Here is a 19,627-nt window from a genome sequence, read left to right on the forward strand (position 1 = left end):
CTATGGTCAGGAGGACTACCAGAATGGCCCTGAGTACTAGAACCTATAAGGGTCTACTAATCTGAACAGGTTTGTGAGGCTCCAGTTCTCTACCTGAAATAAGGAAACCCATTTATATTTAAGAGATCCACATTGCCCATGAACCCACAGGTAACAAGCTTATACACTGCATGTTACATCACAAAGCTTTGAGAGAAGAAACAATATGAAATAATTTGGTATTTTATTCAAGATTTCCTCCATACCTGTAGACTTTAAACAATTTAAAATGATCTTATTTTTCCCATGACAGCTCTTTCTTTGTTAGGTTTTTGAGGCTCTCATATTCTATAGACTTATTTTTCAACATTTCATCTTTTGACTTCATTACATATAGCATGATGTGGTACTCTTGAATGAGGTTTAGAATTTCCTGGTGATGTTTCCTTGACTGTGCTGAAAAACTAAAACTAATATCACATACAATACGAAAATTATTATAAAAGAGTAAAAACTGAAAATTGAGAGAAAACCTCCTGTCGACTACTGACACATAGAAATGGAAACATGGTCTTCTCACTACCAATAATGTGTAAAAAGCAAGAATTCATCACTATCACTTGAGTGTAAAATAAATGAAGTATCTGAATAAAATTGTGATAGGAACCCCTTATATTTCAGATACTTCATCTTTTCACAGAACACACATAAATAAAACCAAAGGAAAAAAATTAGTCAACAAAATGCATCATGAAAATAAGATCATGAAGAAATGGCATAATTATTATTGGAGCAGATGGAATTTCCGTAGAAGTGTCCTATCAAAACATGTAGCTGTTGTTGAACATGGACTATCAGTGAGTTTTCCTGAAGATGAGATGGAAATTCAAATAAAAGGTAGACTCAAGATCTTCTGGTGTCTTCTTATAGATCCCATTTCTTTTTAAAAAAATGCATCTAAATATTTTGTGTGTTTACATGTGTGTGGTTGTCAGATAACAACTTTAAAAATCAGTTCTCTCCTACCATGTAGGTCCTGGGGATCCAACCTAGGTGGTCAGGCTTAACAGAAAACCCTGTGCCAGCTGAACTATCTTGCTGGTCCTGAGTCAGTCTTTTTACTTAACCATGTCCTTCTCTCCATTTCCCCAGTTCTATGCTTGGTTTTCGTCTGCTTGATTTTGCATGGGTCTTGTGCATGCTGAAACCACTGCTATAGGCTATTATGAGCAAGGTCCCAGGACCTGGAAGACTCTGGTTCCGTGTGGTCATGCACCTCCTCTTCTGGGTCTTAACAATTTTTCCATCCCTCTTCCATAATTGTTCCTGAGCCTTGGGTGCATTACATCTAATATAGAAGTCCTGTTTGTTCAAATATCTAAGCTCTGCAGATACTTATTATTTACACTTTGGCTATTTGTGGCCTTTTGTGTTGATTATCTTCTGTTACATGAGGAGCTTCATTGATGAGAGTTGAGAGAAGTATTAGTATTCTCTCTACCCATTGTCCTACTGTGTTCTGTGAGCCTTAGATGAAGAGGCTGCATTGTACACTGTCACTTAGGGTTGGGCATCTCAGGAATACTTATTCTCTGTGTGTAACCAGCTACAGAATTCTATAATAGTCTTCATTTGTTGCAAAAGAAATCAAAAAGCTTCTTTGATGAGTAGTGACTGGCATACTTGTTTGTAAATATAGGGATCCATGTTTAGCCTATAATAAGAAATTACTTTTGTCTAGGGATGTGACAGCCTTAGGGTTTTCTCTAAGATCTTTGACCTCTCCAGCCATCTATATTTGGCTATGTTTACAGTGCCACACATGACTTCCCTTCAATTGAGTTGACTTTAAGTTAAATTAGGTAGCTTTTGATTACCCCCAAGAAAAAAATGTCACTACTGGGCCAATATAGCTAGCTCTGCCTTAAAACTGTTGTTCTACATTAGTGATTGTGTAGTGTCCTCCAAAATTATGAGAGTTAGCTAACAAAAGGAGGTTTCTCTTGTCTGGTGCTGTTTCTCACTATATAGCCTTCAGCTATATAGTGAGAATGAATTCATATAACCCTTGTATGTGTAATTTTTCAGTAGGCTTTTGAAATAATACAATTCCCTCTAGTTTTTCATACCAGCTAAACATTATTTATCTCTCTTCTCTCTCTCTCTGTCTGTCTAACTGTTCCTCCTCTCTCCCCAGGTAAAGTGCCCCCATTTAACCCTACTTAATACCTGTCTCCTATGATCTCCCTATTCTTGAGTTCCTTCTTCCTTTTACCCCCATACTTCCTTGGATAACCCTCCTTCCTCCCCTCCTGGTTACATACCCCCATTTTACCCATCCCCCTCTTGGTAACATCTGCCTCCTACTCGTCTCTCTCAGGCTCCTTCTTTCCCTTTATCTCCAAGCTTTTTTTCAATTTTCTGGGATCCTGCAATTCCATCAGGATATATACTCACATATAACAATTTGGTGCTAAGCTCCACAAATGAGAACTTTCGTCATTTAGTTTCTGAGTCTATGTTACTTCATTTAGTATAACAGTTTCTAGTTCCATCAATTTACCTGCAACTTTTATGATATTGCCTTTCTTTACCAATGAGTAGAACACCATTGTGTAATGTACCCCCATTTCATTATCCATTTATCAGTTGAGGGACATTTAGGTTGTTTGCATTTCTTAGCAGGGTAGTCTGCAGGTCTCAGCAGAAAGATCATGAGGGGGCCTATGGGCAAGGTGGGGAAAATTTCTTCCTATTGAAGAAATAAGAGATATTCTGCATCTGCCTTTAACAAATGAACATTTGGCTACATATTCCTATGTATAGGAATTCCTGCTTTAGAATATATTTGCTAGAACACTTTATTATCTTTAAAGTTAATCACAGATAGAACCTCAAAAAACAAAAACCACAGTCCCATCTATATACAGGCTTCCTTTGGGCATAATTTTATTTACAAATCTCATTGGTATGGGAACCATCAACCCATTGAATCTAAGTAAAGAAAATCATGAAGGCTGGTTTCTTATTTGCACATGCTCCACTTACATATATAATGTTTCACATTCATGAAAATCCCAAAATTGTCAGTGCTAGCCATCCCTTAATTATATATACAAATAATTTCAGAAACATCTAGTTTAAATTGGCCTAACCTTGAAGTATATTTAAGTGATTGAAAACTATACTTTTCAAGTCCTGCATCAAATAGTAAAGTACTTAAAATCCCTTATGATTCCTAATTTTATTGCTTGTTTATTTTGTTTTGTTTTGGGTTTTTGGGGGGGGGTGTCCTGGAAACATTTTACATGCAGGAGAGAGGGATGTGAACTTTTTTTTTTATGAAAACACTTACAGGAAGCAATTTATTAACAGAATATATTCTGAGAAGTCCTGTTCACAAATGGCAACCACAGTGACCCTCTTACTGCAGGTGCTGTCAGAGAGTGTGTCCCAGGCACCTGATTCTTTCAAGGGGCAGGGCCTGCTGTGAAGAACTGACTGTAGACAGTTATCCATGGAAGGAATGGCATCTGGGCGCCATCTTGGGACAGACTCCGCGAGCCACCAGAAATTTGTGGGGACGGGCATGGAGAGAAAGATGACTCCAGTATCTGACCTATGTGTATGTGAGAGGGGGCATTTACTGACCTGGGGCAAGACTGTGGGCCCAAGATGCATGGGCAAAAGATAACGGAGACTGTGGGCAGGTGCAGAAGCAATCTGGAAAGGTGGGTCGACCTGTGCAGCGCTGGGTGCATGGTGCTCCTTTCTTTGTAATTTGCTCCATTTACCTCCTCCCCACCCAAGATATAAAATGAGAAATTCACATAAGGATATGTCATATGCTTTGTCTGATAGCACAAGAGATCCTGAGAGAACTCGGGTGACAAATTGGCGTAGTTCAGCCCCAGTAAATGAACCAGCCCTGGGGATATGGGTTTGGGGACAAGTGCTGTTCCCACCAGCTCTGTGGCAGGCCGGCTGGGCTCTGATTCCCAAATCCAAGAGCAGCTGCCAGGAACCCAAGGGAGAAGGCAATCAAACCCCATATGCTTAATGGGGTTAGTGATAGTCACATGGGTTATACATTGGATTATAAAATCTGTAAGTAAAAAGAGACCAGCCATCCAGAAGTGTGGGTCACAGCTATGTTTTAAAGGTGGGAGTATGTTGTGGGCATATGAAGATTTGTTAAAGGTTATCCAGAGGCTAGAAAAACTTTTGCCAGCTATGGACACAAACTGAGAGCCCAGATAGGGGGCATGGCTACTTTGCATAGTAAAAGATGTTCCCTAGGCAGGGGAAGCGGAAAAGGCTAAGGCGGTCCTGGCAAGTCCAGTCACAGAGCTTGAGAGGGGGGAAAAAAGGGACACTTTAACTTGTGTAAGTACCAAGGACTCAGCGGAAAAGACAGATAATAGTAAAAATAAAAAGGAGATGACATGAAAATAAAAGTAGCTAAAGCTGCCCCTCAGATTCAACTATTGATACAAAAGGGGAGAAAAGCTAACAGTGCTATAGCTAGGAAATATTCCATATTGGAACTGCTAAAACTAGGAAAAACTTACAAGCAAGCAATCAAAGACCCCCTAGCCACATGGCTTGTGAGATTGAGGAACATGGAAGTAAATGACGTCAGTCTAAGTCCTTCAGAAGCTTCACAGCTGAGTTATATAACCACCTATTCATCCTTCCAATATAGGGTGTTCACAGTAGGCCAAAGCAAGAGGGCATAGTCCTTAATGGGGTGGCTGGTTGAAAGCATTAAAGATACATGGTTGTCACAAAGGGAAACTAACATGATTATCAGGGGCTGGAGGACTATAAAGTAGGGGCAGGCAAAACTGAGAGAACAAGGTATGAAAAAACAATACATGATGTCCAGTTCACTAGGCCAGATTAGATTGTGTTCACCAGGGATATGAAGGAAAGCTTAATTCAACTGGGACCTCAAGAATGGTATGGATTTTTAATGGTTTTGATAAGCCCTTTAATGGGACAGGATCTTTGTAAAGTGAGGGACGTTTTAGCAAATCTAAATGATTCTGACCAGCATGTAAAATGTGTGTCTGTAAAATAACAGAAGAAACTATGAGAGATATAAAAAAGACCAGACAGAAAAATAGTCCATTTGGGTTATCTAAGACAAATGTGGCAAGACTTATGTCAAGCCAAAATTCCAAGAGAAAAGATTGATAGAAAACCAAGGGCAGTACTAAGGAGTTTCTGGAATACTTTAAAACCCAGAAGAACAGTTTACAAAAGGCATTCAAAGAATAAAAACTGTCCCAGGGGTGGTTAAGAATCAACAGCAATTAAATAAGATGCATTTTCTTCTCAAAAAGGCTGTACTGGGGTGGAAGCACGTTTCCCATCAAGTTCTCCCCCAGTAACCAGGTGTGGTCAATGGGGGAGATGACAGATATGGGTACAGTCAGGAGGCAGACACAGGGCCTGACTGACTCAGGGAATCAACAAGTGCAGCAGGACAGGTGAAACCCCCTGCCTCCTTAGCCCAGTGCTGGGTCAGGCAACTGGAGCCAACACCTATAAGTGTATCAAGAATAAAAGAATACAAAGGGACCCCATGCAAAATCCTCCAAGTGTGAAATGACTCCAAAGGGATAACTAAAAATGGTAAAGAGCTAACCAAATTAATGCCTCGTACCAATGCTTTGTACCTAACAAGAATCTACGGAGAAAACAGTTAATACGAATGGACAAAACCTTTCCATGCTATGTGAGACTTTGGGTATGATTGATTTAATATATGTTAACCTTCCTTCGAGTGTTTTTCAGATCTGAAACCCATTTAAAAGATACCTGAAGAAGCAAAGGCCATCTACAGATGTAAGATTCTTGGGAGTTTTATGGTAGGGTAAGATGAAGACAGAGACTCCCAAACTATACAACTGTTAAGAAAATCTACAGTACCAGGGGTGTGTTGCCCCCCTATGAGCTGTCGGTCAGTGAGAGATCCTAAAGGTCCTCAAATTCATCAAAGCTTTTGCCACTAATGTTGGTTGTACACTTGATAGGTCAGTAAGATCATGTTGCTGAAGATGCTGTATGTTGTGAGCACAGGAGGAGATGGAGCTGAGACTAAGCCAAAACGCTCAATGCCACTGGATAGAAGATGTTCATATTGTCAGAAGGCACTATGCAGATGATTAGCGAAGAAAGGATCCCCTATAATTCTGCTCAACAATATACCCCACGTGCTGCACACTATGGACATGCCAAGCAATGCCTGCAAGTGCAATAATGGCTCGACCAACATACGTACAACTGACAAATTTCTAATTGGATAAGGCCCACTCCTATGGGTAAAACACACATCTGGTGCTCTAGACCAGGCCAATGCCTTGTGTTGAGAAAGGCTACAGGCCTTAGCGGGTACAAGTATACTGTTTAATGAATATAGTACTCCAACAAGGATATATTCTAGGCCTTTTTAATTACATTCGTATTTGTCTACTTCCTTCTATTTGTCTTTATAGTAAAAGAAACACCACTGATGTAAATAAATGGCCACAACAAAAAGATGAATAATGGTGAGGCCCAAGAAGTCATTATCTCACTGTGATAAAAGAGAGATCGTACTATATCTTCACCCCTCCAAGGCTCAGGGACCTTAGCAGAAGATTGGCAGAAAGATTGTAAAAGTGGAAGAAATGCGTGGAGTGTGTCCCAGGCATCTGATTACTCTGAGGGGCAGGGACTGCTGCAGAGAATTGACTGCAAAGAGTTAACATGTAGGGAGGGGTTTGTGGGATCCATCTTGGGACAGAGACGTGAGCCACCAGAGAGCCGTGAGCCACCAGAAACACGTGGCGGGGGGTGTGGAGAGAAAGATGGCCCTGGTGCCTACCCACATGGACACAAGAGGGGGCATTTACCAACCTGGGGTGAGACTGCAGGCTCAAGATGCATGGGCAAAAGTTAACGGAGTCTGGGAGCAGTACCGGAAGTGATCTGAAATGGCAGGCCGAGCTACACATAGCTCAGTGCCAGGTTCTTATTTTTTTGTAAGTTCTTCCACTTACCACCTCCCTATCCAAGATATAAAATTAAAAATTCACATAAAGATATGTTATATGGCTTATCTGATAGTGCAAGAGGACCTGAGAGAACTTGGGTGACAGAGGGCTTGTTAGTAACACCTTCAGTTCGTGCAATTTTCATCCCTTAGCAAGCCAGAGCTCTGAGGGCTGACTGAGCTCCAGGGGTTTTGGACCTGTTCCCTCCAGTGGCCCAGAGTTTGATATGCAGGGAAGTGATATCTAGCTCCTTGCACCTCCCGGCCACATCCTAGGCAGCCCACTTGGCTGCATGTGGAGAAGACTGATCTTGGTCAGCCTTCACCTTCATTCTACCAGGTGCTCAGCAGATGATTTCCTTGCCAGAAAGATCAGTGACATGGAAAAAAGTATCATTGAAGAAAGCAAATATGTGGCAGAAACCTGAGATGTTCTCTCCTTCAGCCACGTGAGGTCCAAGGCTGATGACATTCTTCCATCTTCTCCCAGGCCTTTTGAAGTGCCATGCCTCCATATGGTCTCCAGACCCCACCAGTGGAAAGGGGGGTGTGAATTTTTTTAAGAGTGCACAGGGTAGTGGTTTATTTACAGAAGAGTGAGCACCCCATCTTTATGGCTGCACTATAAAGTCCACACTCAAATACATATCCTGTGACTTCCCGACAGCCACACAAAATTGTGAGACAGGTGCCCCTTGGTGTCCTCAGCTTATATATACTTTGTGCCTCCCACCCGCATGCAACTAAGGCCGACTGACTTGGTGGGAGGGGTAACTGACTCCCTCCTCAGCAGGCTGAGCAGGGCTTAGGAGCAAGCCAGTAAGCAGTGTTCCTCCATGGCCTGTGCTCCAGCTCTTGCTTCCACATTCATGCCCTGAGTTCCTACCTTGGGCTCCCTGATGAACTGTGACCCAGGACAAGTAAAATAAATATAGCCTTTCCTCCCCAAGTTGGCAGTGGTAGGAGTGTTTTGTCACAGCAATGAAGAATCAAACTAGGACATCCTATACACAACCTCCATTCCTGTGGGAGGAAAGGCTGTTTATCCTTTATGGCTAATAAAGCCATCTGCATCTGCTCAGGTCAAATTTCATTTCTATTTCTTTATTATGTTGTCTTTCATCCTGAATTCTAACAAATTCCATTTAACTCATAAAGGAGATGAGTAAGTTATGATTTGGTATAAGATAAACAATGAAAACACAATGGGGCATTTTGAGGGAAATGAGTGTGAACAAAAAACTCGCACCAGAAATGACAATGATATGAATTGCAAAACTCAGAGGATGCATAGAACTTGGGAACACATAGGTAGATAAGATACTTTGATATTTTTTTCAAGTGCTAAACCCAAGAAAAATGGTAACACATTCCAGAACGTCTTTGTATGAGAAAAAAATTATGGAACTCTATCCAACAGTTTATACAAAAGAACACACAAAATTTGTATGTTATGCACAATATTGAATTAAATTATTTTTCACAGTGAGTAGAATAATCTGGTAATTTCTTTTAACAATAAAATAACAAGTCTTTAGTGACTTATAAATAAGAAAGACATCTGAGTAATAAGCTGCTGGTTTCAACTGAATAATCCCAAAGCCTCACTTTGCCAAAAAGTTTTAAAATACTCTAAGTGATTTACATCAATAAAACAACATATTGTCGATGTAGTAAAATAAATATTTTCATCTCGATTTATAATATTGAGGTTTCAAATGCAAAACAAAACAAAAAAAGCAGAGAAATGTAATTAATAAAATTCCTTCCAAGAAACAAGTACATTCATACTGCAATGAAATTTCTACCTTTAGCCGCAAATGTCTGGCGTTTAATAGATGAGGAGGGATGTGGACATGGCAGCCCACACCTGTAATCCCAGCATGTGGGAAGGAAGCAGAAGCTGGAGGATTGCCACAGCTCAAGGCCTGCTTCTTTGGCATAGCAAGTTCCAGTCCAGGCTGAAGTACATAGCAAGATCCTCTCTTCAAAACAAAACAAACAAACAAAAACAAATGTGGAAAAAAATTTAATCTACATAAGCAGTCCAGAAAAAGTTGTATCACTGGCAACTGACAAGCAGGTATTAATGGAGTCTCCCCTAAATCCATTGTTTACCTATTATGTAAACTGGGAATACATATAAAAAAGATTTCTTGTATAGCTGTATTAATTCAACAATGAACCTGAAAATTTTGTAGCCAATTTTGAAAGAGATGTATCTTTGCTCTGGAAACTGTGATTGAGTATGTTAAAGCTATAATGAAATGGTTCTTCTAATAAAATTAATTAATTAATTAATTAAAATATATTAAAGGATTTCTTGACATCACCAAAGTGTCTTGAGGCTTGCTGAACCACCTAATCTCTCTCTCCACAAAGGAAAGACAGTTGGGCCCAACTGCATGAGAGTCTTCTGTGTCATCACAACCTCTCTGATTCAAGAGATGGCAATGGGCATGTCCAGACCTGAGAAAACAGCACACATCTGGCCTACAAGGTTGGGGAGGGGGCTTGGTTTCATATCTATGATCCCAGCACTTTGGAAGTCTGGACAGGAAGATCAAGAGATCAAACACATCCTCCACTGTATAGTGACTTGGAGGCCAGCCTGGTCTATGAAACCCTATCCATCCAAAACCAAAAACAAGTCAAACAACCCAAAATCTGAGGACTGTAAGAATAAGAGAAGTCATATTGCTTCTTTTAACCCCAAGTTTGTGGTCTTTGTTGGTGCATTCCTAGGAATCTAAGACAATAAAACAATATAAATTTGAAATTTTAGTTAAAAGTACAAATATTTTAAAAGGCAACAGTTACCAAAATTAACAGTAGATAAAATGTCTGACTAGCCCTAAGTCTGTTAAAGAAATGTTATTCCTAATTAAGTAAATACCTTCACACAGAGATTGCCAGGTCCAGATCATCATCCCACTAATAAACTTGATCCATGATTGAACAAAATAAAATATTAACTCTACCTAAAATTAAACTTTCAAAATGTGGAGAGAAGGTAAATACAACTTCTAAATAAAAATAAAGCCAGTATTTTCCCATATCAAAACCAGAAAATTCTTTCTAAAAATAGGTAGCCACATGGCTCACATCTGTCTGTAACTCTAGTTCCAGAGGATCAGTGCATTTCACTCCAGGGTTCTAGACATGTAAAGTGGAACTTGTGTCATTCCAAAACTAGTGACATAGATCACTGAAAAGAATAAAATAATTCACACATTGACCCAAACAGTTACCATCAAATTATTTTATAGAAAGGTACCGAATAGTTCAGTGTAAGAAAAACAGTATTTCACCAAATACAGCAAACACCTAGAGAGCCATGGGGAAATCATTGTGAACTTCATTCAACACTTTGCTCAAAAACACTAACTTGAGGGGCTGCAGAGAGGGCTCGGTAAGAATGCTCCCTGCTCGTTCAGCGGACCTGAGTTCAGTTCTCACACCCATGGTGGGTGGCTCACATTTGCCTGTAACTCCAGCTCCAGGAGATCTGAGTTCCTCTACTGGTCCTCTGCAGCCACCTGCATATACCTGATAAACATGTTCACAGAAACACACATAAGTTAAAATATCAAAAAATTAAAATAATTAAACTGACATTGGTATAAACTAAATATGTAAATCAAACATAGAAAATGATAAATCAGGCTTCAAAATTTTTAAAACTTCTTCAATGGTGTAGTTCAAAATGTGAAGAGGCAAGATAGTATAGGAAAACAGATTTATTAAACATGTATCTAACAAAGGATTCGTATTGAAACTGCATAAAGAACATTTACAGTGCAGTAATTAGAAGACAGATAAACCCATCCAAAAAAGAAGCAAAAATGGAAAGGCACTTGACAAAGAAAAAAGACTCAAATGACAAATAAACACATGAAAACATACTTCTCAGTGATGAATGGGTCACAAAATGAATCAAGAAGGAAATATTTTTAAACTCCTGGAAATAAATGAAAACACATTACACCAAAACTTCTCAGGCACATAGAAAGGAGTCCTAAGAAGGAAATTTATATCTCTAGTTAGCTGCATGGGAAAAAACATCAGAAAAAGCACAAATAAATAGCTTAGTGATGCACCACTAGTGTTTTGGAAAATTAATACCAAGCGAGATTGCACAGAGGAATGGCACATAGCAGTAGTCAAATTCGGAGTCCTCTATAAGCCAGTGGGTGGTCAGAGAGGGGGCTCATGACCAAGAGAACTCTTGACCCCAAGGAGAAGCAGGGCAGGACTTAAAAAGCTTAAAAACACAATTATATCATGACAGGGGTAAAGCCAATAATCATAGTTACAGCAGATCATCATAGTTACACCAGACCAGGGGCAGGTCAGTTAACAAAGAGGTATACAATTAACAAAAAGTTTTGGTTATGAACAAACCAAGTTTCTCAGAATGCAGAAACGGTAGGCTCCATAGAGATGCAGGTAGAGCTGAGAGGGGGGACGTGCTATCTCGACCTTCTACCTGGCTACTTGTAAGTTTCTCAGTATTGTAGAAACAATGTACTACTGGAAAATACCTGCATGAGACCATCTGCCTGGCTGGCTGCAGTGGGAATGGCTGGGCAAAAACACAGGGTGAAGTAAAAGTCAGCTAGCAAAAAACGGAGTTAGTTTTGCCATTTCAGAAACAAACCCAAACCAAGTATATGGGAAGAAATAATAGAAATAAGGGCAGAAATTGATGAAATAAAAACAAACAAAAATTAATGAATCTAAGAGCTGGTTCTTTGAGGGAAAAAAAAGTATTACAGACCCTTAGCTGAGTTAACAGAAAGATAGAGAAAGGCCATGCATGGTGGCACATGCATTAGATCCCAGCACTCAGGAGGCAGAGGCAGGTAGATCTTTGTGAGTTTCAGGACATCCTGGTCAACATAGTGAGTTCCTAGCCAGCTGGAGCTACAGGGAGACCCTGTCTCAATAAGACCAAAAAAAAAGAAAGAAGACACCCAAATTCATAAATTAAAAAAAAATCACATTGTGTGTGTGTGTGTGTGTGTGTGTTCCTCAACAAGGTCTCTCAGTATCCCAGCTGAAACTCACTATATTATGGAGACCAGCTGCTTTTGATTTCACAGAGATTTGCCTATGTCTGCCTCCTGAGTGCTGGGATTAAAGGAATGCACTACCACACCCAACATAGATAGATAGATAGATAGATAGATAGATAGATAGATAGATAGATAGATAGATAGATAATAGATAGATTAGATGGATGATAGATAGATAGATGATAGATAGATAGATAGATAGATAGACAGATAGATAATAGATGATAGATAGATAGATAAAGCAAGAAAGAACCTTATTGATTAGACATTATCTATCACAGATATCTCTTTTCAGAGATGGAGAACCACCCTGGGGAACTTAAATGACTGCTTAACACAAAGTTAGATAGATAGATAGATAGATAGATAGATAGATAGATAGAGGATAGATTTATGGATGATAGAAAGACAGAGGATAGATAGATGATAGATAGATACATAGATACATAGATAGATATATAGATGGATGGATGGATAGATAGATAGATAGATGATAGATAGATACAGTGTTGGATAGCTTTAGTGTTAACTTGACTCACCTGGGTTGAGGGAGACTGAATTGAGAAATTTCCTTCATTGGAATGGCCAGTGGCCATGTCTGTGGAGCATCTTGATTGTTGAATGATGTGGGAGGGCCCAGTCCATTGTGGGTGGTGCCACCCCTGGGAAAGAGGGCCTGTGTTGCATAAGAAAGCAGGCTGTGCAGGAGCCAGGGGAGCAAGCCAGTAAGCAGTGATCCTCCATGGCCTGGGCTCCAGCTCCTGACTCCAGGTTCCTGCCCTGAGTTCCTACCTTGGGCTCCCTGATGAACTGTGACCTGGGAGATGTAAGACAAATAAACCATTTCCTCCTCATGTTGGTAGTGTCAAAGTGTTTTTTCACAGCAATTGAGAGACAAACTCAGGTAGATGATAGATGATAGATAGATAGATGATAGATAGATAGATTTTATATATTTATATATGTATATATTAGGTTTAATGCAGTTAACACACACAGTCATAAGGCAATCCCTGGGAGCTATAGACTATATAACAAAACGTTATTGCAAGGCATTAGATACCTCCCTTAGGGTTATTGCTCAGGGACCTCCAAGATTTACAAAACAACATAGGCGATGGACTTGCTCTTGGATGCCTGACACAACATCAAGATAAGACCCTGTGGCTGAAGACACCACACACTTTGGTCAAAGGACCTGGAGAAATCAACCAAGTAATGATATGGAACCCTTTCCTTGAGAGCTGGCTCTCATAGTGTTGGAAGGTGCTGTGCAAGATGCTAAGGTAGAAGAGTAACCAATAATTCTACCCAGCCATGAAGCCTCCGAAACCCAATGACAGGTCTGACAAGATAACCCTGCTGTACAAGAGTGGCACTTGTACTTTGGAAGCAACAAGCAACTATCTAACTGAACCTCAAACCCCCTCACTTGGAGGGAACTAATGCATGGTAGTATAAAACTAGCCAAGAACCCATGGATGGAGATGTTATCGGCCCTAGAGTAGAACCTTTCACTCCCATATCTTCCAGCTGCCTTTTAAATTCTCATCCTTATAGATAAACGCAGCTCTCATATCTTACCAAAGTAGTTTCTTTTCCCAGCTGATGAAGACTGGTAGACAGTTCCACAACTGTTCAGAATGGAGAAGATAAATGACAATGGGGAGTCCAGCCCCAAATGGGACATCTATAACATCCTCTATCCCTAAAATTAAAGGAGCATCATGCAAAAAGGCGGGCAATAAAAGAGCCAGAAGCCTAAAACAATTGCTGTGTGATAACTTCTTATGAACAAAACGGGAATGTTGCTCCAATGAACAAGACATACAAAGGCAAAGCACTCATCGACACGCCAACACGGATAAAGATATATTTGACAGGACACACCCATAGATGTAGAGCCCCAGGCAGTCGGGGGATGCCTATGGAAGGAGAACCATTTTGTTTTGGTTTTGGTTTTGGTTTGGTTTGAAGAAGTAGTTGGAGGAACAGGGGAGAAATTGGAGAGGGAAGAAGTAGGTTGAAATGATAGAAATGATGTGCACATAGTGTGTTCATGTATGAAATCCTCAGACATAAGGAGGCATGATTTTTACAATGTCAAAACCAAAAAAACAAATCATAAGTAAATAACTGTTTATCACCACATATCGCTATAAAGGAAATCAAAAGTGAAAATACTACATGATTTTGAACTTGGATGAAAAAATTGACTGTGACATACAGTATAAATAAAATTGAGAAATATGAATATGGTTATGGATAACAACATATTACAACATTGGTACTGAATTTCTTGGATTTGATCATTTTAGTATAATTTTATAGGAACAATTGCTTGTCCTCGGAGACTACGTAGGTACAGTTTGGGTATTATCATTATTATTATTATTATTATTTGCATTCATTAGATAGCTTCTTACTCTATAGTCCAAGATAACCTCAAACTTGCTCTGCAGCATAGCCTGACCTCAATCTTATGCACCTATAAGATTACAAGGCTGAGCCAGCACACTTAGCTGGCCTCAATAAGTATTACTGTATTAACAACTGGTTCAGCAAGAGATGAGCTAGAGACCATGCAAAATATAAGCAACTTATGATTATGTTTAAGGCTTGTTTGAGAATTCCTTGAAATATTTTTACAACTATTCATCAAGTTTGAAATTATATTTTATGGAAAATAAAACAAATGTTTTGAAAGATGATGACATTTTCTAAATGTAAAAACTAGCACACAGTAACCAAAAAATAAACAGAAACACTGGTACATTGTAGTAACCATGTCATTAAAGCCAAAAGGTATTGAAATGATTTATCCTCTTGTAATGAAATATCCAAATATCAGAAGTTTTTATTTGGTTCTATGGGTGGCTCAGGACACAGAAAGAGCGATTCCTCAGGACCTTGGAGCAAAGGATGCCCACCCTCCAGACAAGCTGTTTTGTGTCCTCCAGGAAGGAAAATGGCTCTGATCTGGTAAGTCAGATTCCAGAAGGTCATTACCTTCCTCCTCCAGCTCCTCTCTCTGTTTGCCCAGTTGACTAAATCCTGTGCTCAGAAACATCTCACTGTGAGCAGTCACAGACTACTGCAGGAAACACAAAAATGACAATGTTCTGTGTTTACCTTTCCTTCTTGTTGCACACTGAATCAGATAACGTGTCCATTCTCTTTTCACAGATGCATGGGTAGGTTTTACCACAGTCACTGTTGTCTATTCTTGTTGAAGTAAAAAATGCACACTTTCCATCCCGACCTTGTAAATTCAATGCTGGTAAATCGCTGTAGAACAAGAAACATAATGGGCATTATTTACAGTTGAAGCTTACATTGAGGTAAACTGTCTTCTTTAAAAAAAAAAAATCTATTAGCAAAAGCCAGGAGTGGAGGCGCACGCCTTTGATGCCATCACACTAGAGGAAGAGGCAGGCAGATCTCTATGTATTCAAGGCCAGCCTCATCTACATGGGCACTTCCAGGCTAGCTGGGAGACAGTGTCTCCAAAAGACCAAAAAATATATATATTTATCACTGGTCAAAATTTACAGAATATAGAAGCATTAATCAGAAACTCAACACTGAAAGATTTTCTTTTTCTCTAAGCTCATTAAAAAGAAATGCCACTTCATCGCTTCCAAATCCTAGTATAAAATAAATATATTTAATATCTTTCAAGACATAAATGACAGCAGATCAGACACAGTGAGACAGACCTGTCATCCCAGCCTTTGGGTTGTAGAGGAAGGAGGACCAGGATTTCAAGGCCACCTTGCTCTACATGAAACCCCATCTTACAGCAACAACAACAAAATAATAAAACTTAAAATCAGTTTTAAAAACTAAAAAGGGAATTTGAAAATATAAATAGTTAGCAAAGTTATTTAAAGACAAACACAGAATTCCTAAGAACAAAACTATAATTATATTTCTAAAACAATCCATAAATAGTTTTATAGAAGATTAGAAGCAAATGTGAACTTCATAATTTACATGGCTGCACGTTAAAATGGGAAGTATAAATAGATAAGAATGTGTGTAAATGCATTTATTTGAATATTTGTAAATAAACATAAAAACTACCTATATACCTATATGTGTCACATGAATGTGGGGAATACTAAAACTCATATCTGTCAGGATGATCCAGTCACTTCACATCACTTTAAAATTTTTATTTGGTTTGACCCTGTGCATCTTAGAACTTACTTCAGAGCTTGTTAGGCATTGTATTGCTTATATTGCTATTAGGAGACATAAGCTTGTTTCTCTCCTTTTTCAAACAGCTTGCTCAGATACTTCTTTATTCTTCCTGTTCTTACCCCTGACCTCCATTTGAAATGAGCAAAGCTGTGTGAAATTTTAGGACACTCTTATAAGGTCCTTTCAGCTCCCACACCAGTGTTAGAGTCTGAATGGTTCCACAAACTCACAGGTTAGATGAGCCACTGTCAGTCCAGTTCCATTTCTTCTCCTGTTTATCATATGATAATCCAATCCAGTAACTGGTTCCATTAACCTGGGACCATAGGAAGTCCTGTAAAGGACATAAAATACATCTCATGATAAAGTTCTCGTCTGTGAGCTGAGTAAACAGAACAACAGGAAAGGGAGGGGCTGTTCCTGTCAGTTCTCTGCTGCCCTGTCCTCTCTCCCCTCAACCCTCCATTTTTCATTTTCTAAAGTGATTTTACATTGGTAGAAGAGTTAAGTCAAAATTGGTATCTATTTCACAAGTAATAAAAGGTAAAGTTTAGGTATCTAACAATTCCTTAAGCCATTTGTGACCGTGACTTCTCTTTTGAGATGTGCTCTCACTCTGTAGCCCACTCTGGCCTTGAATTCTCAATCCTCCTGCTTCCGGCTTCCAAGTACACAGGCAAATCTGCCCATTATATGATTCTGATACTTTAAGGAACCATTTAAACTCTTGTTCCAGGAGAATAAGGGCTGTGGGGAAGTGGTCATTGTGTCATCTTGCGTGACAGGAGGGATCATCAAAGCAAATTAAGGTCAGCAGTGTGTACGAAAAAAGTGCATCAAAACTCCATTTTTCACAAAGGAAACATTTCCGTTGTTCAATGTCCAGACCACATAAGAACAAGGAAAGGAGAGATGTTTGTGACTTAAATGTGGTATAATGTGACTGAAATATATTATCACAGTGCCATGAAGTCTAAATTACTGATTATTTTTAAAATACAGGTTTTAATTTAACAACATGACTGCATCATTGGAAAGTTATTTCACTATTTGTGATTAATAATTACTTAATGTTATAATTTTTAACCTCTATTAAATTTCGGATATTTTCGCCTTTCATTTATAAGAACATCGAGGTTTCAGGATGATCCTTGCCAGTTATTCTCTATAAAAACACAATCTGGGGCTGGAGAGATGACTCAGTGATTAAGAGTACTGACTTTCAGAGTATCCATGTTTATTTCCCTGCACCCACATGGCTGCCAACAACTGTTTGTAACTTGAGTTCCAGGAGTTCTTGACCCTTGTCTAGCATCCTTAGGCACTGCACGTATGGGTACACTTACATATATGTAGGTAAAACACTCATACACAGAAAATTAAAATAACTAAATATTTTTTAAAACATACATTCTATTTATTTAGTAATAAAATTAACAGAGAGTTCGATATCAAAGCCACTATATATTCTTTTTTAGTAATTCTCTTTCAAGGATAGACAACTTTATAAATTACTTAAGAATACTGATGAGGTAAATGTGATGGATGGATGCAATGAATACTGGTAAAACTGTCATGACTTCCATAGTCTTTACTATCATGTCTGTTTGCAGATAGAACCACAGAGGTCAAGTACTTTACACAGTAACTGGCTGGTAAATAACAGAGACTGACCACTTCCCAGCAACTTCACATCTCCTTTCTTGATAGTATCCCAAACTTTTGTCTGTGGGGTTTTAGTTGTCATTCTGTGAAGATAAATAATTGTTGATGCCAGGCTGAATTTGCCAAAGGGTTAAACTTAATCCAGTGAAAGCGTGCATCTCTGTGAGACTCTCCTTTAGAAGGAAGGCTACTGCAAAGACCCAACTGCAACCTTATTAACCGAGCTTATCATAACAGATGCAGTGTGAAGAGTGCTAACAAAGTAGCAGGCCAGAGTCTCCTGGGAGAACTAACTGCCCAATTTCTGCTCATATTACAGAAAAAAACACACAGCACTTGAATGGTGTTCTTTCTAGACTCCTCCCTGGCCTCAGCATCTTATTTTCCAAGGGTAACAGAGTCCAAGAAAATAGTGCATTTAAAGTCTACAGTACCCGTTCATCACGGTCATCGATTTTCAAAAGGGATAAACTGCATTTGCAGCAAGTCTGCGTACATCCATTCCATGTTTTACTGTCCATGATAAAATAATAACATTTTGTGCCAAAACAGAACCAATGTCCTTCAAGGCGTTTTCCTGCAACGTTGAAGGTGAATCGTTAGACTCTTATCTGGTATTCTGTTAGTCAGAGCAATGAGTTTATTAAGCCTCTATAACTAAATAAAATCTCACAACTCTTAAAACTTAAGCTCTTCTCATATCTTATAGCTTTCGAAAATCAAAATTCTAGAGTGGCAGGAGATCTCTGCATTCCCATGTCCCATGCAACATTGTTTATAAAAGCCAACATATAAAAAATTCAATATATAATCATTGATAAATGAAGTATACCTTCATAGAAGAATATTATGTAACATTTAAAAGGAAGAAAATCCATCTGGGAATGTTCAATCATACCTATAATCCAAGCCTAAAGCAGGAGATCATCACCATTTTGAGTCTAGCCAGCCCAGGACACAGAGTTAAGACCCTGACTCTAAACTCTCCCATAAAATGAGAAATCCTAACATATGTGAGAATCTGTATGAACTTGAGAAAATAATGCTAAGTGAAACAAGCCAGGCACAGGATAATACTTCATGATTCCATTCATAGGAGGTTTCTATCATAGCCATAATCTAAGAAACAGAGGCTTAAGACACTCTGTACTAGAGGAAGGGACAACTGGACAGTTTTAGCTTGACAGTTTCAGTTACACAGGATGATTAAATTTTAGAGGTTTGCTGTAACAGAAAAGTTGTCCAAACAGTATGTTAAGTGTTCTTACCATAAAAGGAAAAAAAGAAATAGATGATGAAGCATTTGAAGAAGTTATTCAGTTTTTCTGATTGTGGTGATAGTTTCACTGGTATGTCTGTATTCCCACACTTACAACATTGAATACATTACAGTATGTGCCATTTTCTGGAGCAATAATACCACAATAAAATTGAGATAATTCTGTGTGATGCTTGGGATAACAACAGTGTACTAGTCGACTGTGTGTTCAGCCCTTGTTTTCCTAGGTGACAAAGTAGCTCAGTCTGGTTTTGAACTTGCTCTATACCCCACGATGATCATAAACTTGCAATCCTCCTGCCTCAGTTACCTAATTGTTCAAATTATAGCATTATGCCCTTTTATAAAGATAATAAACATACTGTAATGTATTCAATG

The 19,627-nt window shown here is 38.9% G+C and overlaps 1 protein-coding gene across 1 annotated transcript in view; it reads right to left on the reverse strand.

The window, feature by feature from the left end:
- Window positions 1-10,464: 10,464 nt before the first annotated feature.
- The window catches only part of LOC103738754 (killer cell lectin-like receptor 7), a 13,194-nt gene continuing 4,031 nt past the window's right edge, over window positions 10,465-19,627 (reverse strand). Inside the window, exons 2-5 of the mRNA XM_017799594.2 lie at window positions 18,405-18,547; window positions 16,536-16,639; window positions 15,232-15,387; window positions 10,465-10,570 (exon numbers count right to left, since the gene is read on the reverse strand). Coding sequence (XP_017655083.1) covers window positions 10,540-10,570; window positions 15,232-15,387; window positions 16,536-16,639; window positions 18,405-18,547 — 434 coding nt within the window. The 3' untranslated portion in view covers window positions 10,465-10,539. The remainder of the gene's footprint in view (window positions 10,571-15,231; window positions 15,388-16,535; window positions 16,640-18,404; window positions 18,548-19,627) is intronic.

The sequence above is a fragment of the Nannospalax galili genome, unplaced genomic scaffold, assembly GCF_000622305.1.
Source record: "Nannospalax galili isolate Female #2095 unplaced genomic scaffold, S.galili_v1.0 scaffold859, whole genome shotgun sequence".
Taxonomy (NCBI): Eukaryota; Metazoa; Chordata; class Mammalia; order Rodentia; family Spalacidae; genus Nannospalax; species Nannospalax galili.